We start from the raw sequence: 18534 nt of genomic DNA, 5'->3' as shown, positions 1-18534 counted from the left end.
AGCTTTATATACTGAGCATGACGTCCCATGGTATGGAATGTCCCTTTGGCCAGTTTGGGTCAGCTGTCCTGGCTGTGCCCCCTCCCAGCTTCTTGTGCACCTCCAGCCTGCTCAGTCGGTAGAGCATGGGAAGCTGAAAAGTCCTTGACTAGTGTAAACACTACCTAGCAACAACTAAACCATCGGTGTGTTATCAACATTGTTCTCACCCTAAATCCAAAACACAGCACTGTGCCAGCTACTAGGAAGGAAATTAACTCTATCCCTGCCGAAACTAGGACAGTCCCCCTCAAAATCTAGCTCTTAGTAAAGTGAGGTGGAGTAACTTTGGCTGTGTATTTATAAGAGTACATAGATTACTCTGGATTTGACCTCTCCTGGTACTCCTGTTTAACTTATCTATTACTGTCACGACCGGTACATTTGAAGCGCCTTTGCAAAGTTAATACAAAGCACTTGTAGGAGTGCCATCTTTCCTCAGGAAGTTACAGGATTGTTACCGTCACGTGGAGGGCTTGCTAAAATTGGACAGAGGAAAAAGAAGGGTTTTGACAGGACAAAACTAAGCCCTCGCAAAATAATTACTGAAATACTAATATATTTCTGTTAATAGTTAGAATCTCTCACAAATTGTTTTATGGGAAAATTCCTGCATTTGCAAAAATTGCTGTTTTAATTGAATGCCCTCTCAAACTTTATAATTGACGTTACTCTCTTGGACACCACTGTTTTCAGAAATGGTTTCAGCAGAATATATGTAGAATGTAAATGCAGCAAGATACAAAATCATTACACGTACATACTATCTGTATGTTTTCACCTTCCTTACAATTACTGAGATAGTAGTAAGGAATTTAAGTGAAATATATCAACTTGCACAGTGAACTAGAAGTAAAAGAATGTATCGGCTTTTTTAATATTTTTTGTAAAAAAAAAAAAAACCATAGTACAGATAAACATTTTCTGAAATATATTTGTAAAAACTTGCTTGTTTTCTTAGGTGCAGCAGTTGCAAGGAGTTTACAGTTTACATGATCCACATTTCTGGACCCTCTGTACTGATGTTTACATAGGGACTTTGAAGTTATTAGTAGCTCCCGATGCTGATGGAAGGTGGATTCTAAGCCAGACTCACAATATTTTTACTCAGGTACGTCTCATCAGTGGAAATCACATCTCCAAGTGTAAATTGCCTGTCACGCGATGTGACATTGTAATTCTTATCAAGAAAAATGTAAATGTTTCTGGTTTTGGTATCAATGTGTTTTGAAAAGCTTCTCTGCTCCAGCTGTAGAGAACAATTTCAAAATACTCAGTAGTGTAGATGGAACTGCTGTATCTCTCGGCATTAGTTTTTGATGCCGCTTAATGGAGGTAACAGCTGTAGCTGTCTGAGGTGTATCAAACTGAGATGAAACCCTGTATTGACCTATAAGGAACCAAGATGAGGCTTCCCTCAAGCTAGGGCTTCCGACCACAGAGCGGACCTACTTAAGTTTTTCACTGTGCTGATGCTGTATTTGTCATTCATTTCTGTCCCTCTAAGAATCCATGGTCTTTGCGTATTTTGTTGGCTTTTAGTAGCATCCGTGCTGTGGCGATCACTAGTTAAAATGTAACCATCAGTTGTGGTGTTGTATATGAACAGTGTGTTCCCGTTTATTTCCCTAAAGGTTATGGTTTTTTTTAATATAGATAGTGATAGCGCTTGTAGCGGATATGAAATGCTGGAATTCTTGTGAACAACAGAAACTTTATTAAATTTGATAGTTCTTGCCTTAAGATTAAAATCTTACAAATTTCAGAAAGATTTTACTGTTGCTTCCTTACGCTTTCAACCATTAAACATGAAATTCAGTTTGGCTGCCTATTCCAGTATAGCTACTGGATATGAATGGTTTACAAGTAGAACCTCGAGGCTATTAAGATAAAATAGAAAATTCTTCTCCAGCAAGAGAACTTAGTGAAGAATAAAGCTGGAAACTTACTCTCTCTCTTATACCGTCCGGAGCCAGACATCCTGGTTTTATTCTTGACGTTGGAGGACTGTATTTGAAAAAACTGTTACATTTTTCCATAATGTCCTTTCTCTGCTTTTGAGTAACGGAGAGTTCTGTAGCTGATAAGGAGACAAATATTCCTGTTTATAACCAGTGTTTTAGGTAACAAAATACTGTCAGCAAAAGGGTAATATTTTGGAGGTATGTAAATTACTGACTTCTCTAAGTCAGTTGGACAGTGAAGAAAGGGGGCTTCTGATCAGCTATATCCGATACTGTAAATAAAGTGCTTCTGTCAGCAGTTTAATTAGTGCTTGCATAAATGTTCTTTTCAAGGCTTTCCACCGTGGGGGAAGTCCTTGTGTGCTCACGTGCACGTTCTTCCCCTTGTTCTAAATGTTCTGTTGGTCTCCTGCATTGGCACTTGCGTATGTGATGGCTTAGTGAATCGTTTATACATCTGATAAGCGCCCCTTTTATTAACCGTTTTATAACATTTATTAAAAATGCCAGACTGGATTTTTTGTTTGTTTTTTTTATGCATCTTGCATACTCAGTTTCTGGAGTCTCAGGAGCAACACCACTGAAGCCAGCCCTACAATGTGCTGCCTGAGTGCATGAATTCCTTTGAACTCCCTAAATTTTAAGGAATTTTAAAGTAGTCAGTCATGGAGAACCCAATAAAAATAGACACACGTACTTGTTTTTATGTTAGAGACTTAGGGAAGGAGGATTTGTTGTTACAAGTATTCTAAAATCAAACTTTATTCATAAAGTTTAGTCCTTCTTGAGATGTTCCATCACATACAGCTCTAGATTATTGAGTAGGTAGAAATCAGCCTGCATGGCTTATTCTGCAGACTCTGTAGTTTGAAACTAAGGGATATTTTTTGGGAAGGACTATGCAGAACATTCTACATCTCAAGGCTCCAAAGGATTGCATTTTCCAAGTGAGTCGTTAGCTCTTCAGCTGTTTTGTAGCTGTGCAGGTATCAAGAGCCACGTGTCTAGGAAGGGAACTGGGAGAGCAAGGTCTATCATTTTTCTTCCCTGACCTGTGGTAATAGTGGAGGAACAGTTGGAGCAAGTAGAGATTTTTCTCCTCAGTAATATTGGTCCCCATTAATCTTAATATAATTGATAGTTGGTTTTGCCAGTCAAATGAGCTAAAAGCAAGTTGATGATCGTTGAAGACAATCTGATCTTTAGCAGTGTTCAGCTTAATGCTTCAAGATCACGTTGCATAACCAGTGACTATCACAACATTGTTGCTGGCCTGCCACTGAGGTTAAAAAGAATGACTAATTGATTTTTTTAATGCTGTTTAATACTGAATAATGATAAAACTAAGCAAGTCCATCTAAGCCTAGTTTAATAGGATTTCTGAGGAGAAAAACGCTTTCGTATAATTCGCGTACTTTTACCAAAAGTTATTTTAGTGAGTCATGATGTCACGTAAACTCACTGTAGCCATTGTTGTTTCTTGCTAAAATCTTAGTGTAGAACTGGTTCAAACAACAAATCCCGTGTTATGCTCTTGTGCTTAGCTCCATTTCAAACCGACAGCTCTTCAAGCAGCTTACTTTTCAGGAAGTTAAACTTGTACACAAGAAGGTAAGAATTGCTTTTGTGCAGCTTCACGTGTGACAGTTATTTAGGATGAATCAGAAAAGGTAATGTAGCAAAGCCAATGTTAATATATAATTACATGTGTGCACTTGACTGAAGAACTATGTGTTCATACAGTGGCTCTCAAAGTTTGTAGGTTTCCAAATTGCCAGTATCTCAGTGAATGATGTGCTAAATGTGGAAGATGAATTACAGAAAAATAAGATACGGAGGTTTTTTGCTAGGTAACTTACTGATGTGGACTGGTGTTCAGGACAGTTAAATTGCTTTGACTTACAGGTTTTTTTAACTCTCCTCCTCTTTTCCATAGGCAGGAGTAAGACAGCTTTACATACAGATTGACGTCGCAGCCATGTAGTGAATTTCTGAAATTGTGCTGTTGGACCAAAGTTTTCTGTACTGTAACGGTGTAACAACATACTTCTCAAGACAGAGCCTGCCTCCACCACTGTTCTGGAATTGGCTGAATGGATTTCTGCCCTTGGGCTATGGATGGAGTTCACTTCTAAGGAGTAAACATTGAATGAACGTTACGGACTTTGGGTCTTGTCTTTTTGTGGCCCCTAAACTTCTAAGTTTTTGAGGGTTTTTTCCTTACTAAGGTTGTGGTACTGGAAACCCTGTCATGTCTTCAGTAAAGCTGCTGAAACCACTGCTCATTCCCATAAAACCAGTGTTACCAACAATTGGAAACTTGTTTTGTAGATAATGTCACAATGGCTGACATGCTTCAATATAATTGTATGTTTGTACAATTGTTTGTACTTTGCAAACTTAATGAACCAAACCATATTGGGTTTTCAAAGTGCCTTTTATATCAGGAGAGGTATTTGCCGGTATAAATATGGGGCATCAAAGGGTTTTATTACTTTTACAAATATCTCGTATGCAGTCTGATTATTTACTAGTGATCTATGGGGGGGGGTGGGGTGTGCTTGCGTAACTCTAGATGTTAGACTTCCCTTATACTTGCATCTTACCAAACAGACAGAAAAATTCCGACTGTAAAAGGCAAGTCTGTTGTGAAGAGACTTGCTTCCAAAACAAGCTGGGTATTTTGTTACGCACATCTTGTGGAAATTATTTTAGTCAAAATATTAGATTTAGTCTCTTCATACTGTTGAGAGTAATGAGACATACATGATGCTACTCATGTTCATAGTCCCTGAAACAACAGGCAGCTGAGGGAAGATGCTGGTGATGGAAGCAATGCTTGAAGTTTTTTATCTTCCAAATTATGTGACGGGAAAAATTAAATCCCTAAATTGTTTGTGAAAGCTTAAATCTCCTTGATTTTAATAGGTTGTAATAATTTTTATTAAAGCGATTGGGGAGGTAACTTTTGCCTTTCCAAATACTGAAAAAAGTTGTTCCTGGTGGTTATACCTGAAATAGAAATAAGGACCATGGTTCACGCTGTTTAAGATTATGCTTTTTCCAGGTTGACAAGTCTGATATTTTTTACTATCTTACTGTAGCCTTGTGTGTTTTCATGGGGGGAAAAAAAATTCTCCGTGCAGCAAGTTGTTTTTTTCCAGAAACATGAATCTGTCATATTTTTCTAGCATTTATAATCATTTTACACTTTCAGATCTGAGCGTTTTTTCAAAGACAATCTGCTATACTTGGTGTTACAGACGGTAATTCCACTATGCTGTAGTAGTTAACTTAGTAATGGAAGATTTCTATAAGAGGATGTTTTACAAACAGAACGCTGTGGAGTGAAAAACAAGACAGGCATTTTTCTGATAAACGGTAGCCGCTACTGACTGGTATGGATTTTAAATATTCTTCTGGTACCTGATACGTGGCAATACTGAAATCAAGGCCCTCTGCAGCTGACAACGTCTGTGTAGTAAGTGCTAGGCACTATGAAAGTACCGAAGATTCGCTTGCAGAAACGCGTTTGTTTGCCGCTGATGCTGCCGAATTCACGGTGGAGATGGAGTTCCTTGCGTTCGTTCTGTCGTTCCTGTCTAGCACCTGAATTTTGATCTCTTTTCATGGGAAAACACGATGGCTGCCAAATTGATAGGTGGTTCCTGAATTTTCCAGATGAGATACTGAAACATGAATGTTGATTTTGTACAAAGCTTGGGGGTGTACTCTTGTGCTTGGAACTGAACACTGGATGTAAAGAAAAATAGCAGTAAAAAGCCACATACGTACTGCTTTTAAGCTTTACGGCCTCTTCCAGTCTTCAGATCCTTCTTTATCCCTGTTGCTGGTTTCTGATCCCGTTCGCTTCTCCTGGGGATGCAGGTGCAGAGCGCCCTTTCAGCTGGCTGCACTGTTCCACGTCTCTCTCTGCTGGCCTCCTGCCTGGCACCCCGTCAGGCTCCCTCCCGGTCTCGCCTTGCAGGTGCTCTGCCAGGCCTGGAGTTCCCGACTGGAGGATGGGACCTGAAAGTTACGCGGCGCGGGGTAGGGTGCAAGAATCTGTTGAGCAGATTTGAGTATTGCAGTTTTAAGATACTATTTGCCTATGTGGTCACAGAAAAGGTAATTAAAATATGGTAGTGATTATAGGGCGGAGATCCCTCATATTGTTTTGTAGTATGTTGCACATAGACTGCTTCTTGTTGGTTGTCAGCGTTTCTTGATTTTTTTAATATATATTTTTTTCCATAATTAATATTACTAGTATTTGAGGCTAGAGAAGATCAACTGATAATACTTTAAAGGCAAGCGCCAGCCAACTTCATTGCGATTGTGTCATGATCCAGGAGCAGGCTTTGGTTTATATCATGTTTATACTAGCGTGTTTCGGGACTGAGTATTCCTGGGCTTGCTGACATGCTGTAGTGCTGCCCGAGATGCTGGGCTTGGCCACTATTTCAGTTTTCTTAGTGAAAAGACAACTGCTACAACTTGTTGCCAAGCGAGAATCTGCCCGAGTGGCAATTGGGTTTGTTTGGTGGTGGGTTTTGTTTTTGTTTTGTTTTGTTTTGTTTTTTTTTAAGATGTTACAAACTTTTTAAATCTGGGAAATTGAGTGAAAAAGCCTATAAGCTGGTTATAATTACACAATATTGATTTTAATAATTTTTTGACATCTTTTTGTTGCTTGTGAGGACTCCTCTGACTGTTGGAAACGTTATGTACAAGTCTGAGCTTTCTAACCAAGATAGCACTTTCTTCATTATTTTTAAGGACAACTTGATGTTTTTACAGTAAGAAATGTATCATTTGTTTGTTAAATATAATTGAGGATAGTAGAGAAGTCAGATTCAAAGTAGACTTTAAGCCTTTTTAGGCTTTCTGAAAAAGGATAAGCATCACAAAATTCTACAAAAGACAGTAGATTCCGTGTCCAGTAGGTAACTCCAATCACATCCAGTATGTCAGTTAAACAGTGACATCCGATTTATTTTTTTTCACCTGCGAAGGGGATACTTGCTCAGGTTTTAGGAGAGTACAAATCATGCAATTGAAAGTGCAGCTTCTCTTCTCCTGAGAGTCAAAGCTCCGTTATTTGGTGTTTTGCTAATTACCTGACGCTTAGCTGATTATATAACAGTTTGCTTTTTAACACTTTTTTGGAGATGCATCGCATCGTTTAAACAGAGACTTGTGTGAATGACTGACATCCAGAGATGGATGAATGTCTGCAGATCATCTGCTAAAACTCGGCTTCCTGGCATCCAGTACTGAATTTTGAACCGAGTTTTCCAAGTATGATTTTTCTCATGTTTTCATGCAGCTGAAGCTTACTGCGGGGTTACCGGTCTGTCTTTGTGGGGTTTTTTTTTTCTGCGACTGAAAACTGTAACTTACAAGCGTATTGTCCCAAAGACCAAGCCTGCAAACTGCGTGATTTTTTACAGAACCTACAGCAAAATAAGATAAAACAAGTGCTACGGAGCGTCTGTGTTAAAATGCCCCAAATGTTTTATCACGGTAAATAACAGTGGAAGAAAACGACTTACTCCTTAAGAGTATGTACAGTGAAGACCGGTCCTTCGTAGGCTAACCCTCTAAGTCTGTACATGTGGATGGACCTGTTCCTTACATCAATAGGGCCCCTGCAGAGCGCGAGGTTACTTGTGTGATTTGCTAAACTAAGGCAAAAAGTGCTGGTGCAAATAAATGACTCTGCTTTTTATGTAATACTGCTTACTAAAACGAAAGTTTAATTGCATCGTTAGTAAGAGCTGCTGATGCTATTTTTACGTAAAAATTGAAACTGCTGCTACTAATAAAATGGACCTTAGTGACGCTTAGCATTCTGATTTTTTTTTTTTTTTCTGAAGAAGAAAAGCCAGGTTTAAAGGTGAAGGAAAGAAAGGGTGTCTCTCTCTAACTGTTGTAAGTGAACCTGTTTTGGGAATGTAAACAAGATACAAGAGGGGAGAGAAGCTGCTGCTGAACTGCAGTTTTCCACCCTTTGCACCCACTGTGCAATCAAATTGTGAAGTTCATGGCTTTTCTCTCACAGTGCAGATTTCAGCTGCAGAAACCTCCATGCTTCTATAAAATGCAAATCCTAACCAATATTCCCGTAACGGGATCTTTAAATACCAGTTCAGAGCAACAGCTTTAGTCACTAATTAAGCCCTGTCCTGTCTTCCCCAGCAGCCATCAGACTGCCACTTGCTGTGATTCTTGATTATCCCACCCCTTTTAAGCATGTTTGGGAATGAGTATAGAGGGATTTTCTTCCCTTTTTTTTTTTTTTTAATAATCCATTTCTCTGATCCCTAATACTGACTCAGTGGTTAATTCCTCCTTTAGACTCCTGTGAAAATCCCTGTCAGCAACTTGCCGGGATTCCCTTTTGGATTTCTCCCCCGTTAAGGCTTTGTTGCGGTGACCATCCCTGTTGGGACCTCATTGGCCAGAGACTGCTATAATGTGAAAAGATGCCAGTTATGCCTCTGCTGTGCCTGGCGCGTGAAGACTGCATGTCTCACTGTGCAAATGCTGGTTAATCTGCTTGTCTGTTTCAGCGAGCCACAAAAGGTTCCTGCCTATGTGGTAATTTGGCGGAAATAATGTGTAAAAGGAGTTGTGTATTTCACTTCCCACGTGCATTGAAGTCTTTCATGTGTATGCTGGGATCTTGTACAAGAGTTAAATGAATCGCTACGGTATTTTGGCTGAAGTGTGAAATATAGTGAATGAAGAAATCGCCAAAATCATTCCTGGTAGCATACAGCATATTGCTTGCATTCAGCATATTGCTTGCCTTTACCTTTAAATTACAGGAATTACTCTTAGCAGTGAGCTGAAGTTGAATAATACAGTATATCAAAATACCTGTAAAGAAATCTTAATGATAACACAAGGCAGCTCACTCAAATTCTGAAGACTATGTATGATTTTGTTCTGGAATGCTAATGTTAGTAGCTTAGCCATGACTTGTCCCAAGTGCAATATTAGAAATTTTTAATGTAATCTTTTCTACTTGAATACAATCTCTATAAAATGTTAACTATCCTATATTGCTGAAAAGATATGGGATCAAATGTCTTTCCAATAAATCTTCAGTTTAAAAAAAAATACGCAAAGAAGTCTGCTTTGTTGTCATACACACTGCGAAGACTAGTTGAAATAGCAACCGCCATCATCCATTAGCTGATTTTAAAGAGAATTCTTGCAGTCTGCTTTCTGAAAATTGGCTTGAGGTTAATTGTGGTTGCTGCAGTTTGAGGCCAGCACTTCATAAATGCTAGCATTAACCTATGAAGAAATCCAGTTCTATTTTAAGTTGCAACCTTCTGAAAGAAATTCCGTGCAGCTTCTCCCTCTGTTTCACCAGCTGTCCGGAGGGCGAGTTCTTGTTTTTCTTGGTTTAGACATAAAGAACATTCTCACCTGTCTGTGTTCACTCTCCCAAGCGTAAAGGTGGATACAGACCTAACAGGTTTTGCACACTGATGGTTTCTACTGGCGAGAGAACTACTAAGTTTCTGGAAAGCTGAAAAGCAAAATTTAACATCTAAAATGCACTTATAACACCATATGCAGTCGACTTGGTTAATGTACTACAGCAAAAGCGATGCCAGACAGATAATCTGGTACGCTGCTTCAGTTCCCTACTTGCACTTTGTCGTGGTTTAACCTCAAGTCCTGCCGAAACCAGGATAACTTCTTATCCTAGTCATCAACCTAACACTGCTGTAGGTGTCAATGAACTGAATCAGACGAAGGGTTTTTAAGGTTTAAAGGTTTCTGGAGGTGTCTGCGTGTTAGAAGCTGATACCAGCAAGTGCCGCTTGCGCTTTGTAGCCTCAGGTAAAAGCAGGTCCGTGTTCCTACGGTGTTGTCTTTTGAAGTCACGTACCATCTAACTGCACTTAGGCAAGCTCTTGATATTCACAGGAACAGCTTTACGCTGTCATGAAATGAAAGATGGCACGAACATTTAAATGCCTCATTTTTATTTAAGTGGTCCTTTGAAATGCATTATTTTCAAAACTGGAACTATCTACAGAAAAAAGCTTAAGCATTTCTAATTCCAGAGGATGCATAGTGCCTGTAACAATCAAAGAGTGTAGCGGACCGCCTAATTCCACTGTGGACATCTGATACAGTGTGCCTGAAACAATCTTCTGATCTGGAGCACCCACACGAGCGAGGCCAACACAAATTGCGTTTTCAGTAATTGCTGTAAGAAAGAAGATTAAATGCTTAATTTGTTGACTAATGGTCCTATCATAAAGGAAAAAGTACTCAAAATGCTTAAACTTTTAACACTGCTTTCTTAAAACTCCAATTAATCATTGGAGTGGCCTAGAAAGAAGCTTGTTCTTCGAAGAAAATAAAGCTGTATCTTAGGGATGTTTATAAGCAAGAATGGGAAGGCAGCAGAAGTAGAACACGAAGTTCATTCAGGAATTGTGTTTGCTTTGAGGAGACTGCTGCTTCTGATTCATTCTATATAAAGGATAAAATGAAAGGATTTTCATTTTAACAGTATTTAAGGAATAAACTTTTAAAAGGAGGACTATAGCTAGATGAATTTCTATTAGAAAGCATTTTTCTGTGACATCTCTATAGCTGCTGTCATTTCACCCTCGGTCTCAATAAACATCTTTCACAGTTTGCTCTTGACTAGCGTTAAGAATTCAAGGTCAAAATCACAGTTCTCCATCGTTGAGTTAACCTAGATTCACGCTGGTATTCATGTAGAGCAGAGTGTGACCAGTCTGAATAAAATGTAGCAGAGATTTTTTGAAGCTCGGCTGATCTAAAATGCTCAGAATCCTTCTACCTCCTGCAACTCTAATGGATCAAAGAGCTCACAGTTAAAGACGGATAGAAACAGTACAGGGTTACCAAACTGGGCCTCTGACTAAACCTCCAGGAGCCACTAGTGCTCGTTCAGCTGTGCTCGCTGAACTACGCTACGTTCAAGCTCTGCCAAATCCACCTCATGACTAGGATTTAAGGCCGCCCAATTCCACTGCAGAGCAAGAGAATGCTAAGATTAAGAGGGAGGGCGTAGAGTTCAGAGGCTCATCAGTAACCGTGACCTGAGAGGGGTAGTAGCAGATAGAAACATCGCTGGAATAGTACCTGGTTCTTCTCCTTGGAGCCTCCTGTTTTGAATAATGGCAAGAAGCTGTTCTGCAGCTTGATTCACACTCATGTAGCGTGGTGGCTCATAAATCTTTCTTCCTCTGCAGGGAAAGAAAAGCAGAGAAATTTCACATACGACCCATTTCATTATCCCTAGCGTTCTTACAGTTTATTTCAAGAAACCTCTAGACCAGCAAATGGAACTTAAACAGGCCCTGGCTCTCGGGCTGGGCCTTTTAGACAAGAGTGGAATTTTTAAGGCAGACAGAAGTCTCTTGTGCTCTCACCACACCTGTGAAACAGCAGGGCCTCCCTCCAGCTGGCAGATCATTTGAGTCCTAAAAGCAAACTGAGCTGCTGGAAGCAATATGCAGGTTTTGCAGCTACTCCTGAAAGATGCATTAGACTTAAATTCAAGGGCAAACTACTGTTTTTCTGTCAAATGCCCTGTAGACAGATGATTACAGACTAGAAATATATTCTTAAATGAAATGCTGCTTTCTTTGCCAACTGTGGATTCAGTCAAACAGATTTTATTTTGCAACTCCAGAATAAACAAACCTCAATGATACTGTGAGACTTCACAAATGTTAGTTTAGACCAGAGTTACAGCATGCGTATAAAGTAACCATTTATATTCGCCACTGTCAAAACATACAGATTGCAGAGAGGTGATTAAGATGTGGCAAGAGCTCTTCTGAATACAGTTAAATGAACTTAAGAGCATTTTCTATATATTGCTAATTTAGCTGTTTAAAAAGGGCGGTACGTATTCAGTGCCTCACACTGTTTCTAGCCAGTGTAAGGAAGAATGAATTCAGAACGCTGTTTCAGCTATTAATCTATTTCAGGATGGGACAGAAGAGTAGTAAAATAACACTTCATTTGCCAAGCGGAAAGCTTACCCCATTCGGACTTAATGCTTCTCACAGAAACAGTTAAAAAAAAGACTATGCTCTGCTGCAACTTCATTCAGTTACTGTAAATAAAGCCAGGTCCTATTGTAATGAACAAAAAAGTTCCACTCCTTGTACAAAACAAAAGACTGTGCCCGCTGCGAAGTACAAGAGGAGAAGGCAGGTAAGTTCAGTATTAGACCACGGGCAAAGAACCTTTGTTCCCTGTACAGAAAAACCCGTTGTAAATACATTGTGTGTTTCTAGATAGTTTCAAAATGGTGACTCACTTCATGAGATTCTCCAGAGACTGCTCCTTCACTTTAATATCTGTAGAACAAAACAGGTGTTAAAATGCAGGTTCCCTACAAACTTCCCACTTAGTTTTCTGTGTAGGTAAAGCTTGATTTAATTAGCAGCTTCTATAAACTTTATAACAACATTTTAGCTATTACAGGAAAAAGGGATATGGATTACATTCTACTGTTTCATATGTTAATTAATCACAAGGTATTGTGATTTTAGGCATGTGATTTTACCCAAAGATAGGGCAAGTTTCACAGATTTCAGAGCAACATAGATGAATAAAAATACTGCTAAATATACAAATAGCAGGCATATTTACCATACCATTTACATGCCAGCGTGTTTAAGCACACCAGGGTACTGGGACTATTACATTACGAGTACATTGTGGTCACAAAAGGTAAAACAGCATGACTGATCGACAGTGATTACATCACTGCCATGCAGGAACGTGACTTTCGTTAGCGCTTCCTTCCTGTCCCAATCAAAATTTAGAACAATCTTCTGTTATGGGGAAAAAAAAAAGGATTTGGGCAAAAATGAAATAGAGAAGGGGTCAGGTAAGAGTCTGCCCATCTGCAATGTTATGAAACTCTTGATTGACCACAATCTCTCCAAGAGGCAATCGAACGTTATCTGTATTCAAATGCCCCCAAAATATTATCATAGTGAAAGCTGGATACATTTTTAATCTTGATTTTTAAAAGCATATTGCTTAAGTTATACAGTCAACTCCTAAACCAAAGTGACTCTGAAGAAAGGGGTTTAAAATGCAAAGTCGCAAGACTATTAGTGCACCGTTTACCAAATTGCTTCTATGTCCGTGAAGTCACTTTGACTTCAGAAGTTTATCAGCACTAATCTTTTTATGTCACATTTGCTTATCTGGTAATCTAGTCTAGCTGGATAAACAATGAATACATAGACCAGAATGACCAAGTAGTATTAAGGGAACAATTGATTTGGAAATTGGTTGTTTTCAGCTGTGAGCTACAATTAGATGCAGGTACCACAACTGTCCCTGAAACATGAGATTTACAATTCAATTCTACTGTTTCAAAATTTTTACTTTCTCACTACAGCATAAAACAATTAAACATAAAAAGGGAGATCGTAAAAATGATTTTACAAAATAGCTAAAGAATACTTTGTTTTGACATATAGTTGTAATAATCCTTGTTCAAAACACTTGTGAAATCCTTCTTTAAAACAAATCACCACAGTTCTGATTTTTAGCCAATTTTGAAAACAAACAACTTTCAAGGCATTGGAAAGTTTGAAGTGCAGTGATGCTTACACATTTAAATTGTTTCCTGCTCAGGATTCCTCCAGTTACCACAGAATTTGTTTTTACTTAAAATATTAATTTATTTAGCACTGAGAGATCCCAGCTGTGTCTGAAAGATGATACGGAAAGGTATATAATTATATATACAAATATGCAAGTGCCTTATAGTTTATATGCAGGCAGTTCCATAATCTTTAGGGAGTTACTCAGAAAGTGGCTTTCAGCCGAGAATTGTTGGGTAGGATAAAGCTCAGGCAGCACCATGGGAGAGCCTGGGGACACTGGGAGCAGTATTCCGTTTCAGCTCCATGGTCAGCAAGGATTTTTTACAGCACTGCAGCTTCTCATGTGACAATCACCTTTTGCCAAAACACTCTTAGATGAGATAATTTAGGAAAGGGACTATCACCTTACACACCAGAAATGTGGTTAAATGTATGATTTAGCTCCCCAGAAAGTTGAACGTGTTGAGCTCTAACCTAATTAAGTCAATAAAAGAGAGCTGCTAGTCACTCCAATCTGATTTGGATCCTGAGCTTGATCTACCTTAAAATCATACCAATCTTTAGAGCAAATATGGGCCTCCTGCTCCTATTTGACTTCTACAAAGGCATACTTTCTTACGGATTTTCTGAAGAGGAATTAAGAAATTCCTGGCCGCTGTAGCATGAACAACGGCTGAACTGACTCTAAGTACACATACACTGACGTTCCAATTTTTGGTATATTTGCAAAGACATACGTTAGCTAAGAACATGTGTTTAATCACAGACTTCATCTCATGCCTATCGCTATTGTTTCTGGACACCGCGGAAGATGGTAGCTAAGGAACCGGGGTAGCCACTGCTTACCAAGTAAGCACAGTGTGTGCATTCCGTTCTGCCTGTTCTTCTCGATCTTGTCAAAAAAGCTCTCTGGCTTCCATGTATCTGTCCAGAAAACTACAGAAACTGCCTCTCCAAACTTGTACAACTGTAAAACAAAGCAAATGCAGTAACGCACATACACAAGAAGAAAAAAATAAGTAGTAGAGCATACAAAAAAATGCTATGAAAATCATGAACAATTGGCAACACTGAAGAGTCCTGAGCCTCGTTAATAAAGAGGTTTCATGCTACAGGGAGAGTACTCTCCTATAAGATGCTTAAGTTTGCTCTTTCATAAATACACAACGAAACATTGCATTAATAAGAATGCTTCCTTTTGAAAAAGCTGTCCTGTGCTGCTCGGCATCTCTTGACTAGTTCTAGTGCATTCCTTTGCATTCCCTCCTTTCTTTTCAACAAAATCTGTAATTACTGAACTGTTTTCTTCTTCCTAATAGAGATGTGCTCTTGTTCTTTTACTCTCCAAACAGTAAAGCATGTTAAAGAACGACTAATGAACTACCAGTAAAGTTTTTATCTATCTCTGCGTTCCCCTTTTCAATGTATATTAACTTTCAATCTACCTTCAATTCTTTGTTACTTAATTCTGAAGCCCTTTTAAAGGCAAAACTTTGTAAGACTAGCATGAAAATTAGTACTTATTATTTCTTATTTTGGTTAAGGCTAGGCAACTCCTAATAATGCTGTAATACTTACAGTAGACACTGTAAGTATCTAATTCTACAGATATAGTATCTAATGTAGTAAAACAGCACTTTCCTGCAGATGAAAGCTGTATCACGCAAAAGAAGTTACAGTCTAAAGAGACAGTGGCTCTGAAGATCTGAAGACGGGGACGGGTTGTGCGTGAAGCAGAGGGGTGCAACATTTTTTATGCACATCTGGTAAGAAGAATATCGCTAGCAGATTCTATGACATACTCACTGGTTTTATTCTCAATCTTAACACTATTTATTACTGTAAGTCCCTAATCTCGGTGAGGACATTTGAAGCGATAGTCTTGCCAATCGTTTCCAGTGATGCAAAAGCGAAAGTCGTATGTAACCTAAGGCAGCATTCGGCCTGGAAGTTTTTGTAACCAACTTGAGAAAGGGCAAAACCACGCATCAATTCTGGACAATTCAGCTCTGGAATGGGGCCATCCCAGATGGATTTTACAGCTTGCCAATATTCTCTCTGCTCAAGCCCACCAGAGAAACAACGGCTGTGCGGACTAACTTCCCCACTTTCTCTCTAAACCTGGAAGGAAAAACTGCTTTTCCAAGCCCGCTGCAGGAGGCACTGTGTGTGCTGTTAGCAGAGAAGAGGACCCTCTGTAGAAGCAGCTCTGGCAGCTCTGTGCCATCTGGGGATTCCCCTATAGATACGTATTTTACTGTGGCATTAGGTTGTGGTTTTAACTCCTTTACGCTGGCAGAGCAGAATTTGAATCAAAGCAGAAACATGTTTGTTTTCAAGGGACCAAAAGCTCGAATTTTAACCATTCACGCTGATAGGAACAGTGTCTATTCAAAGATTCCTGGAATATTACTGAAAACATTTCCTCTTTTAAATATTTCATTCTAGCACAGGGACAAGAACACACAGCGTACATTTCACAACCTAAAGGTTCTTCCAGTAAACTAAATATAGGTTGAACCAAATGAATTGCTCCTGATGTAACTTGTTAACTATTTCAAGGCTGTGTTCTAGAAAAAGAGAAAAAACCAGCTGTTTTGCCTGTTTTTCATGTGGCTAGCTAGAACTCTTTCCATTTTGTACCAAACCTGAAGAAAAACTATTAGAACAAGGAGTTTCTCTTTCTCCCCTTCCCTGTTAGAGCATCTCGGGGCAAGTTAACCGTTAATCTCATTGGTAGTATGCCTTCAGTCACCAACAACTGCTGAAATGTCCGGTACCAACCCAACTAGCTAGCTTACTGTCTGCCACCTGAAAGCCACCGCAGTCACTTCCCAAAAGCAGCAGCCCTCCTTCAGTACAGAAAGCGGCCTCAATTAACCTCAAATCTTACCCCAGTCCCTTTGGCATTTTGAGAACCTGAAGGAGAGAAACTTCCACCTCTGCCTTTTAGCAAAGAAAAGGATGTGCAGAAATGGGCAAAGTGTTACTATCTGGTAAGTATTTTGTAGGGAATCAGATCTTTTAAACCATTCTGCCACATATTAAAAACAAGTCGGGCATTCAACTTTATACCCTACAGCACTTGTTCTGATTGTTATTTTTCTCTTTTCCATTGATCATTACAAAGATTCTCCATCATCTTCGCCAACAAGAAGTTAAGCAAGTTATCCTTTTTGTGCAAGCACTGCCAGTCAGATTCACTGAATCTGTCCTTTGTTTACCAGGTTTTGCATTAAAACTGAAGTCTGAATGTCAAAAAAAAACACAACATTTTTGTCAGAAATGGCCTGTCTATTCAGTAGAAATAACTTCAGAATATCTTCACGAAGTATGGATATCATAGCAAACCGTAGTTATAGTCTCACAAAAATACACTTGTTTTCTCAGCACCCGGGCAGCACAGAGGTAGCTTCTACACCAACAAGATGGAATGGGGCATACTTCATTAACCTCCTAGAATTGCCTTTGCAACTTATACCCCTCTACTAACTAAACTTCTAAAGAATAGATTTCCTAGCATTAATGCATACATGTTTTTACTTTAAATTAAAGAGGGGAGAATACTACTTTGGAAACTTTCAGGTACACCAACAATCTGAGTGCTGTGGAACTGAAGCAATAGATGGATACCCCTATTGTGCTTGACTCCTTGTAACCGATTACCTTACAAGCACTTCTACAGACACAAATATTTCTTTCTCATCCAGCATTTGATCTCTGCAGATGTGTGACATTTATGCAAACATAGGCACTGCTCTTCCACCAGAGCAAGCCTGCATTAAAGAAGCAACACATAACTGTATCAGAACTTACATTTTTGAACTCTCTCCCTGTACCTCATGCAGATTCAATTTGTTACTAATACCGTTTCCTGTGCTGTGTTCTAATTTCTCCCTCTTGAAATGCAGCATGAAGTATCAGACTTTCAAGAAAAGCCTTGCTGCAGAGAGAGCAGCAAATGCCAAAAATTCCACTACTATCCTAAGGATTCAGCAGTTACAGAGGACAGCAGGTCCACTAGAGCCAGAACCCACTGAAATTAAAACAAGATTCCCTCCACCAACCATAAAAGACTGAACAGGGCCCCAAAATTCCAGAAATCATGCTTGTTGTTGGAATAAAACTGTGACACATTTGTTAACCAAGGCGTATTACAACACAACTAAGGATTAATGTCATGCTTTGAGATTGTGAAGAGGATGTTTAATAAGACCATGAAGAGCTCTGTATATTTTCAGTGAAACAATCATGCTGGACGGTTGCTGGCACAGCTTTAAAGAGAGGCAACAGCAAATGAAGTTTCACAGTGGTCGTCTGTGTGCTGCACTCTACATTAAGCAGCTGGGGTTTAGGAGTGGGCAAGATCTGTTCTGTACAAGCTAAAACATCTCAAGCATCACACTTGCACTAATCATCAGATTTGTTAGAGTGCCTACATTCTGCTCAGGCACAAAAGCGCCAGAATTTCAAAGGGGCTCAGTGGAATGGTTGGACAGACATTTCGTGCTCTCAGCTTGGAAACTAACCTTCTTACCTTCTCCCTAATGCTCAAAAACTTCACAGAAAAATTTCAAAAGGTCATTTTGAAAGACCTCAGTCGAGTGGGCAAGATCTGTTCTGTACAAGCTAAAACATCTCAAGCATCACACTTGCACTAATCATCAGATTTGTTAGAGTGCCTACATTCTGCTCAGGCACAAAAGCGCCAGAATTTCAAAGGGGCTCAGTGGAATGGTTGGACAGACATTCTCAGCTCTCAGCTTGGAAACTAACCTTCTTACCTTCTCCCTAATGCCTTCACAGAACACAGAAAAATTTCAAAAGGTCATTTTGAAAGACCTCAGTCTTTGGAAATACCCCTCCCCCCCCCCCCCCTCCCCTCA

The 18534-nt window shown here is 39.4% G+C and overlaps 2 protein-coding genes across 3 annotated transcripts in view; one reads left to right on the top strand and one right to left on the bottom strand.

The window, feature by feature from the left end:
- Positions 1 to 4510, top strand: part of SLC30A7 (solute carrier family 30 member 7) — a 25834-nt gene extending 21324 nt beyond the window's left edge. The window contains exons 8-9 of the mRNA XM_019473106.1: positions 1001 to 1150; positions 3940 to 4510. Of these exons, the coding sequence (XP_019328651.1) occupies positions 1001 to 1150; positions 3940 to 3987 (198 nt within the window). The 3' untranslated portion in view covers positions 3988 to 4510. The remainder of the gene's footprint in view (positions 1 to 1000; positions 1151 to 3939) is intronic.
- A 5485-nt stretch (positions 4511 to 9995) lies between these two features.
- Positions 9996 to 18534, bottom strand: part of DPH5 (diphthamide biosynthesis 5) — a 22624-nt gene continuing 14085 nt past the window's right edge. For both annotated transcript variants that reach the window (XM_009283203.1, XM_009283205.1), the window contains 4 exons: positions 14495 to 14615; positions 12340 to 12379; positions 11151 to 11254; positions 9996 to 10239 (listed from right to left, as the gene is read on the bottom strand). In XM_009283203.1, the coding sequence (XP_009281478.1) occupies positions 10016 to 10239; positions 11151 to 11254; positions 12340 to 12379; positions 14495 to 14615 (489 nt within the window). In that variant the 3' untranslated portion in view covers positions 9996 to 10015. The remainder of the gene's footprint in view (positions 10240 to 11150; positions 11255 to 12339; positions 12380 to 14494; positions 14616 to 18534) is intronic.

This window comes from Aptenodytes forsteri, unplaced genomic scaffold (assembly GCF_000699145.1).
Source record: "Aptenodytes forsteri isolate BGI_AS27 unplaced genomic scaffold, ASM69914v1 Scaffold181, whole genome shotgun sequence".
Lineage (NCBI taxonomy): Eukaryota > Metazoa > Chordata > Aves > Sphenisciformes > Spheniscidae > Aptenodytes > Aptenodytes forsteri.
The sequence above is the reverse complement of the archived record's forward strand: the minus strand, read 5'-3'. Positions and strand labels throughout refer to the sequence as shown.